The sequence below is a fragment of the Bidens hawaiensis genome, unplaced genomic scaffold (genome assembly GCF_021521415.1).
Source record: "Bidens hawaiensis isolate Kalapana, Puna unplaced genomic scaffold, B.hawaiensis_p1.1 tig00036332_1, whole genome shotgun sequence".
Classification (NCBI taxonomy): domain Eukaryota; kingdom Viridiplantae; phylum Streptophyta; class Magnoliopsida; order Asterales; family Asteraceae; genus Bidens; species Bidens hawaiensis.
In genome coordinates this window covers 11,783-21,255 of record NW_027496333.1, presented here as the reverse complement: position 1 = coordinate 21,255, position 9,473 = coordinate 11,783, and the positions used below count along the sequence as shown (strand labels likewise).

The 9,473-nt window shown below is 31.2% G+C and overlaps 1 protein-coding gene across 1 annotated transcript; it reads left to right on the top strand.

Annotated features, from left to right (window-relative positions):
* Positions 1-308: 308 nt before the first annotated feature.
* Positions 309-2,139, top strand: LOC143588354 (putative F-box/LRR-repeat protein 9). Its single transcript, XM_077069378.1, has 4 exons — positions 309-667; positions 832-1,065; positions 1,190-1,221; positions 2,108-2,139. Exons 1-4 carry the CDS (start codon positions 309-311, stop codon positions 2,137-2,139), a joined length of 657 nt encoding a protein of 218 aa, XP_076925493.1.
* The last annotated feature ends 7,334 nt before the right edge of the window (positions 2,140-9,473 follow it).

Here is a 9,473-nt window from a genome sequence, read left to right as displayed (position 1 = left end):
CCAAGTTATTTCACGAAGTTAGAGGGTTTAATTAATCTGTCGTTTACTTTCAGATATCTTTTGCCCTGTATTAATTTCATTTAGCGAGGGCTATTGCTTTCTCTGTGTTTTTTTTTTCATGTTGATCGTATCCTGCAAATTATCAGGGGGTTTGAAATTCAGGTTCTTAAAATTGTATTTGTTAGAGCATTTGATTGTAGCTTTATTAAAAAGTGGTTATAACATCATATATATATTAATTAAAGGATTGGATTAGCATTTGATTTGCTTTGCTTTGCTTTGTGACTGTAATTAAGAGACTACGTACGATGCCACCAAAATCAAATCGTAGAAAAAGCAAGAACCCGAAACAGCAATGGCGAGTGAAGCAACCAACAAGGAACTGGTTGGAGCTTCCATCAGATTTAATGCTCAATATCCTCCAAAGAGTTTGTGCACATGACATACTTGAGAATGCCCAGAAAGTGTGCACTGCTTGGCATGAAATCTGCAAGGACCCTGTCATGTGGAGGGTTGTTTATATCGACCCAATGTTGATTAGGAATAACATATGTTCTTACCATCCGCACCTGTCCAAGCTTTCGGTGGACAGAAGCCAAGGTCAATTGGTTGATCTAACTCTCGTCAATGAATGTAATGCAAAGCTTCTTCAGTATGTTGCTGATAGGTATTTCTTATTTTGTGCATTTCCATAATTTAACTTAAACTGTTTTATTGTTCTTCCAAAAGTGCTTTGTGAAACATAAAAAGCAAAATGCGACGAAAGCTCTAAAGGACATATATCCAATTTGTAAATCTTTACTTTTGGTTTTGTTTTTTTTCTGTTAACAGATCAAGTCAGCTTAGACGTCTAGAATTAGTGTTTCTCCATGATAAATTTGCAAGTGAAGCTTTCAAGAAATTATCATTATTGGAGGAACTTAGTCTTGAGACAATACACATTTTGGAAGAAGATATTGAAGCTATTGGCTGCTATTGCTCCTTGCTAAAAACACTCAAAGTGAACCAAAAAGGAATTTATACTGAAAAGGAGATAGCCTTTGCAATTGGGAAAAATTTACCTCAGTTAGCTCACCTTGAACTCACTTGGAACCGCATCAATAACACTGGGTTGCAGGCCATCCTGGATGGCTGTTGTCACCTTGAATTTTTTTTAATAACTATTAATTAATATATGTAATATTCACAGTACCAACCAAACGATTTATAATGAAGTGGCAGGTAAGCGGGCAACAAGCTGCGCCGCAACCCTCTTTTGGATAGCAAACCCAATCCTACTAAAAACAAAGTTTTGATTCTTATGAGCCGATAAATTGCTATGCATGACTTTTTGAACTCTGTTTAGAAGGTCCACGGCATATTGCTATGCATGACCTTTAGATGAGTCATGCCCAGTTTGCCACAAGGTCTGTTTGGATTCTTTTGGTAAGCACGCAATTCATTGCAAAGAGTTACCTGGGTTTAAATACAGACATGATTTGGTGAGAGATGTTCTATGTGATGTTCTTAAACGGGCTGGAATTTCAGCTAAAACGGAGGCTCCCGTAAACTTTCTTACGGATCTTCTTGAAGAAAGATCTACGTTACGACCAGCTGATATTCTTGTTTTTGGGTGGGTAGGGGGAAACACGCTTGTGTGGATCTCACAGGAGTCTCCCCTCTTGTTGGGCTAAGGGACAATGGGTTTGTTGCCTGTCAGGCAGCATTGAAGGCGGTCTCGGGTAAGGTTGTTAAACACGAAAAAGCTTGTTTGGAGAATCAACACGTTTATCCCCTTTGCCTTTGACACTTTTGGTTACCTTGAATCACTTGACCTGCGTGGGTGCGAGAACCTTGATCTAAGTGGGGACTTAGGCAAAAGATGTTCACAACAAATTAAATATTTGAGACTTCCTAATAAACTTTTAGACGACTCTGAGGATGAATCTTTTGACTATGATGATTACTCACCCTAATGGCAACAGAGAGGACTTGAATGAGATGATAGCTAAGTTGAAAGCCATGTGGGGATGATTTGGTATGCAGAAAGGTGAGTTTTTTTTATAGATGTTATCTAAATGTTTTTCTATAGTTACTAAATATTGTTATCTGTGTTTTTCTTTTCAAGGTGCAGCTGTTGCCAGCTTGCAACAATTTTAATTTTTTTTGGCCTTGCTCTTAAAAGGTGGATTTGGTAGTCAAAGCTGGGTAAATTCTAAAGAAGTTTGTTTGTGTGAGAATTGCTTGAGAACTGTTTTTCTTATGTGTCATGATGTTTGGTTTCTTATATATTGGTATGATTATGCAATTTTGAGGATATTTGTGTGAGATTTGTATAATTAAATGAAAAAGAATTATGTAGCTAATGATATGGAAATGGAAAGCCAGATGGATCAAAAGGCTGTAGTTAGTCCTAAAATCAAGATATAATGCAGCATTGGATGAAAAAGATTCATGTGATTTGCGTATGTGTGTTAGTATACCTGGCAAAACGGGTGGGGTAAGTGGGTAACGAGTCATTATTGAGATTTGATGTATTCAAGCCCTTACCTTATCTTTTGGATTTTGGGTTACATATGTGCCTTGTAAATTGTAATCCCCGTTTACAAATTACAATGAATCAGTATACGAATTTATTTTTGATACCATTGACTTTTAGAGGTTAAGATGGAACATTTTGCACTCATTGAACATCATGACATACATTGGGTTGAAGGCCATTATGGATGGTTGTTGTCACCTCGAATCACTTGAATAGTATGAGTACATTGATCTAAAGGGAGACTTACACAGAAGATTAAATATCTCAAACTTCACGAATCTCCTGATGATCAATTGTGACTGGTTATTGCAAACCTAGCGATTATCAGGGGGATGAGTTGTTGATATGGAAGTTGACCGGGCATCACACTTAACACGTTTGTTTGACCGGTTAGGCAGTTTGAATTGTTTTCAAAACCTGGATAATCTTACTCTTTTAATAAAAAAAAATAATTATGTACATTTCTTTTGTGGTTAAACCTCACAAATTTTTTTCATACCTAAACTATTAACCCATCTTTTAAGCATGTATATCTTAATTTACTCTAACATGATCAATAATTATTTACTTTCCTTTCACACTTTATTTATATTATATTTATACATTTTGTTGAAAACAAGTATTCATATAGTACACTACTATATATTGTTAGAATATATTCCAAATCATACTTGATGAGAACCTACAACAAACTATGTTTGTTAAAGATTGAAAAAATATATAATTTCAAATGCTATCGTTAATATATCATACTATGTATATTGTCGAATACTGTAAAGAAAAAACACACTAATATGCTTTCATTTTACAAAGCAATTTTTTAATCATTAATTATAAATATATGCTTACAAGTTGATCCATTTTTTTTAAATCAGTCCATTTATCTATTGATTTATTTTTGTAAATTGTTATATAAGTTTATAAATTATAAATATATGTTTTAAATCTATCTATTTATTTTTTCGGTTAATTTTGTAAACTATATATATGTTAAAATGTAAGTATAGTATACACCAATTACTTTCATATATAACAAAGTTTACCATATTTAATTTCTTGTTTTTTTTTATCAATGATTGTTTTAGGTTTTTTTGTGAAACTTAAATTTGATTGTTACAGATCAAAAGTTGATAAATAAAGTATTTAATTAGTATAGGTTAACTATATTTGACCCAAATTTGTTATTGGTAAAAAATGGGTAAGCTGCGTATTTTTAAAAGTTAGAATGCAAATAAATTTATAGTTAAGTTTGTTATGTGTTCAAAGTGTTGACTAGAAAATGTCAAACATATGAAAATTAGAATATTAAACATGATTTGGGTTTCAAATTTATTTTCAATGGCGTTTTTGAAAATAATCAAAAGGATCGAGATTTAGCAAATTGATTATTTTTCTATCGACTATTAAAATTCAAGAAAAGATGGCGAACACATATGATTTAGGCTAAGTGGTCAAAATTATCATTGTATGATTAGAAGTCTTGTGCCTGAAATTTGTTCATAACCAAAATTATTTTTATAATACATATATGACATTGAAAATGAAATTACCTAGAATGAGCATTACCAGGATATGTTTTTGCAAGTGCATTTTTTTGTTTTTTTATTAAGTTAACTTTTTCCTTTTTGACAAAAAAAATTGAGATAAATAAAATCATTTATGTAAATATAGTATAGATATAGATATTATGTAATACATTTTTTCGTATACGTTATGTACTTATTTACTTTATTTGTAACTTTATTATTTGAATCATTACATTTGTTACACGGGCTCTAAAGCTAGTATATAATATCACCACTTTACATTATGTGAGTAGGCATCCATCCTCATCTTGTTCTGCTTCGCTTTGTTTTCATTTGATATGTGCCACTTATTCCTGTTTCGATTAGATCTGATTTCCAGGATGAGATGGATCTACAATCGACAATGGTTTAACTTTTTTGTAAGGATTATAGTTGATTATTATGTGGTTCATAGTTCTCCCATTCAACCAAGAGTAGTTCTACTCATGCTGATCGTACCGTGTTTGGACAAGTTCACGTTAAACCGACCCTCCAATTCGGTTTTTAAAGCTTTGCTAAACGTTTGACTCGTTGGAACCGTTTTCCATATAATTGAAGCAAAAGAAAAAATATATATAAAAAAATACAAACAAGCGTGCCGGCTACACTTAAGAGTTGACTTTAAAATAATAACAAGGACTATGTATAAAAAGACATTTTCAGATTTCAGATTACTTCTATTGCTGCCCAAATTTGATTAGTAAAAATGTTAAGATTACTAATACGGGTGCATTTGACTGATTGGCCTATGATTCATCAAGTGTAATGAACTTTATAGTTGTACTAAATATTTTTCTTTTAACAACCAACAAAAAAAATGATTTTAACATACAACCACCAATAAAACATCCAACCAAAAACAACAAACACTACAGTTGAAAACCGCTCCACTCCTCTCAAGAGATATACCGCCTTCTCAATCTACTCTTTTATCCAAATATAACTTAAAACTTTTATTTCCTCCACCAAACTAACAACATGCATCGGCTTCCCACTATGCACCAAAGTGTTCCTCTTCTTTCACAAGCTCCAAACCGCCACAAGACAAATAGCTTGGAAGATCTTTTCCTAATCCGATCTAAACAAGGAATAATTAAGTATGTTGGTTGAACCCGACACATATACAAAAAATTGTATCATATAATTAATACAAACACGGCATGGGTTTTCAAGAGGCTGGCACAACCATGACCTATTTCACATGAAGTTTTATTTTGTTGTTTATACATATTAATAACTCTAACTCAAAAAATTTACAAATACAACAATATCAGTATTTTTTATGGTTGTAAGTATTTTTTATTGAATGGCAATTTCTTTTTAGTATGTGAAACTTGAACCCAAGACCTTTAGGTGCTTAATAGTTTTATCTCTGTCACTGAGTCACGAACTCTAAGACACGTATTTTTATTTATTTTTTATAATTTTTTTAATGGCGACTTCATCAGTATGATTGGGTGGTCGCAGGTCGGCTTGCGGCCCAGCCTGGTTTGGAATCCCCATAGAGACTCTCAAAGGCATAGCCCCTGGTTCCGAGATCTTCCCCGCGTCCTCAAAGGAAACTTCTCCCCTGATGACACTTGACACCAGTTGTGCTACCATAGAGCCGAAACTCTCTGACGTAACGCAAACAAAAAAAATCCCTTGTGTGACTCGTATTCAAACCAGCTACCTTCCGAAGAAAACATGGTCCTTATCTTTATTGCCATAATGGCATAATTAACCGGACTAGTCACTAGCCAATAAAGTTATTTTTTTTATTTATATTAGTTTTAACTAGTTGGATGATTGTGGGTTGCAACGTTTTAAAAACCGGTTTTTTACTCGTACCGGATTAGACTAAAAATGGTATAACCGGTTGAACCGGGTTATACTGAGAGGTTCAACCGGTTGAATAGTTTACCTTATAATTTCCTATAAATATAACTTTAACTCCAAAAATAACCCAAAACTAAATGATTTCATAACAAAAAATAATCTAAAAGTTAATCCATATAAAAAAATATAAAAACACTCAATTTTAAAAAAAGAGTCCTAAAGTTTACACGTTTGAATATTAATTGTTCGGTTAAAAGTAATTTTGATAAAATATGGGCCGCAAATATCATTAATTTCTTGGACATAAAACTGGTTTGCCGGTAAAAACCGGTATTTTAGAAAAAACCTTCGGTGCGATGTTCAAGCAAATCGGCCAAAAATACCGGGCTCCAAATACCGGCCTGCTGTGCGAAATCCGGTTTAACTGGTTCAACCGGCCCGTTTGAACCGGTTTTTAAAACACTGAATGGGTCGTGTCATTAAAATATATTAAAATAGTATAAACTAGGTTATTGACCCGTGTATTACACAGGCAAAAATATAAAAACCGTCCAAGTAAACGTATATATAATTTTAAACAACAACAAGTTTTTAATATGAATTTTGAGACAGCAATATAATTTATAATTATAAATCATATTCAAATGAAAACATAATATTGAAAGACATGGACTTATAAAAAATGACATTACATATAGAATGTTTACAAACAAAATTTTAAACTTAAAAAAATAAACTTCAAAAGTTACAAATTTTTATTTATAAACAATATTTTTTTGTTTTGTTTACAACTTTCTCTTGCTTATCTAAAATAAGTATTTATTTTTTTTATTCGTTTCTACTCTTCACTCTTGATAAATCTATATAAAGTTGACCATGTGTAAAACGGGTCTTTTAAGTATGCCAACTCTTGCTAGAGACTGGCCTAGACTTTTGTTGATGATCATTGCAAAACCAAACTACAACAGGAAACTTTATTCTCTTGAACTTAAACAGAAGCTTTTTTTATCTGAATGTGTCAATTGTACATATATGCTTATATATTTGAACAATTTGCAAATTTTGTATTTGTGTCAAATTGTATTAAATAAACATTATGTTTGTACTTTGTTCTTAACTCGCATATAAAAATGCATTTTGATAATCACAAAATTAATAATTCATCTTAGTAAACATCTCACCATCTACCAAAAAAAACCTATATAAAAGGGCTCCTTAAAAAAAACTATATAAAATGGTTCATTCCTATTGGTTGATTTTACTATATTCTAAAAATAATAAGCCCTCATAGAATTTGTTACTAATAAAATAATTCAAAATTAAAATCATTAAGCAAAAAAGAATTTCTTTAATAGCATTTATTATATAGATTAAATGATTATTATGATTTTAATTTTGAATTATTTTATTAGTAACAAATTATATGAAAGCTTATTATTTTTGAAGTATAGTAAAATCAACCAATAAGAATGAACCAAAATGAATTTCTTTAATAGATATATAGATAAAATAATTCAAAATTAAATTAAAATCATAATGAGCCAAAAATAATTTCTTTAATAGCATTTATTATATAGATTAAATGATTATTATGATTTTAATTTTGAATTATTTTATTCGTAACAAATTCTATGAAAACTTATTATTTATGATAAAAGTAAAATCAACCAATAAGAATAAGCCAAAATGAATTTCTTTAATAGATATATAGATATTATATAGATTAAATGATTATTATGATTTTAATTTTAAATTATTTTATTAGTAACAAATTATATGAAAGCTTATTATTTTTGAAATATAGTAAAATCTACCAATAAGAATGAGTCAAAATTAATTTCTTTAATAGATATATAGATAAAATAATTCAAAATTAAATTAAAATCATAATGAGCCAAAAAGAATTTTTTTAATAGCATTTATTATATATATATTAAATGATTATTATGGTTTTAATTTTGAATTATTTTATTGGTAACAAATTCTATGAAAGCTCATTATTTTTGGTAAAAGTAAAATCAACCAATAAAAATAAGAAAAAATAAATTTGTATATAGATATAGTACATACGTGTAATCTTTATTCCAATTCATATAACTTTTCGTACAAACCCGTTTACCAAAAAAAATGGAACAATTAAGAAAACAACCAACATATCCAAAATATTTTTGGGCTTAAAATAAATTCAGATAGAAACACTAATATACATGTATAAATATAAAAGAATAATATGCTGTTTTTAACGGAAGAGGATCTCACGTGTAAACATATTCTGATCGGGGTTATGTTAAAGGTTGATTCCTTAACCGTCATGAAACCGCACCCTCTATGCGTGGGAACCGGAGCCCCATGTCGGGTTCAAACTCGAGATTAATTAAAGCTCTGATTCGTCATTTCACCCACATGTGCGTCGAAACTGGCTCGAGCTAGAATTGAACTCGCGTCTCCACTATAGAGGGTAGGCCTATTACCACCGAACCAAATTCTCGTAACATAAAAGTATAAAAATAGAAGTAAAAATATATAATATAAAAAATTATATAAAAATAAAAATATCAATAATATATAATTATATATTACTCTTTATTTCAACTAATGGCGGTGGAGTCTCCGGGTATACCAAGCAGTGACAGTAGTCATCATTTCATTTGAAACCCTTTTCTTTCTTGCAAACAAAGTGTTTGTACACTTTCGTCTTCTACAGAGTAAACTGTTCATCAGAAACCACAATCTTCATTGCCAAGTGAGTTCATCTTTTGCTGAAATTGATCAACGTTTACTTTAATTTCCCAGTACTACAGTAGTTCTAGGGTTTTGATTTTGTTTTAAACTTGCATGTTCTGATATCTTTTTCCCTAGAAAAATCATTATTATTTCATCATATATAATAATATAATATATACTACTGTATGAAACAAGTTGCTTTTAGCGTTTGACTTGCTTTGTGAATGTTAAAGTGAAGAAAAGGAAACTGAAGTCTGTTAAGAATCCGAAACTGAAACCGGAACGCCGAGTGAAGAAACCATCAAGGAACTGGTTGGAGCTTCCATCAAATTTAGTGGTGAACATTCTCCAACGAATCGATGTGTTTGAGATCCTTGATAATGCCCAAAAAGTGTGCACCGCTTGGCGCGATATCTGCAAGGACCCTGCTATGTGGAGGGTCATTTACATGGACAGATTTCCGTATCGAAGTGAAAGGGTATGTCGGGAGATCATTAAGCGTGTCGTGGATAGAAGCCGAGGCCAGTTGCTCGAGTTATCCATCGTTGGCATTTGTGATCACCAGCTTCTTCAGTATGTTGTTGATAGGTATCGTAAATTTGTAATTCGCCTTTTAATATATCTGCATTTGTTTTACATTTTCACTAGAAGCAGGCTTATATGATTATAGTAAGTTATGTATCTTATTGTTATTAAATGATTAATTATATAACTTGTTTGTATAATTAATATTTGTGACTGGATTTTACTTCCTTTTAACAGATGCAATCGGCTTAGGCGTCTAGAAATTATTGTGAGTTATGGTGAAATGTTTGGATCCAAGAGTGAAGCTTTGAAGAAATTAT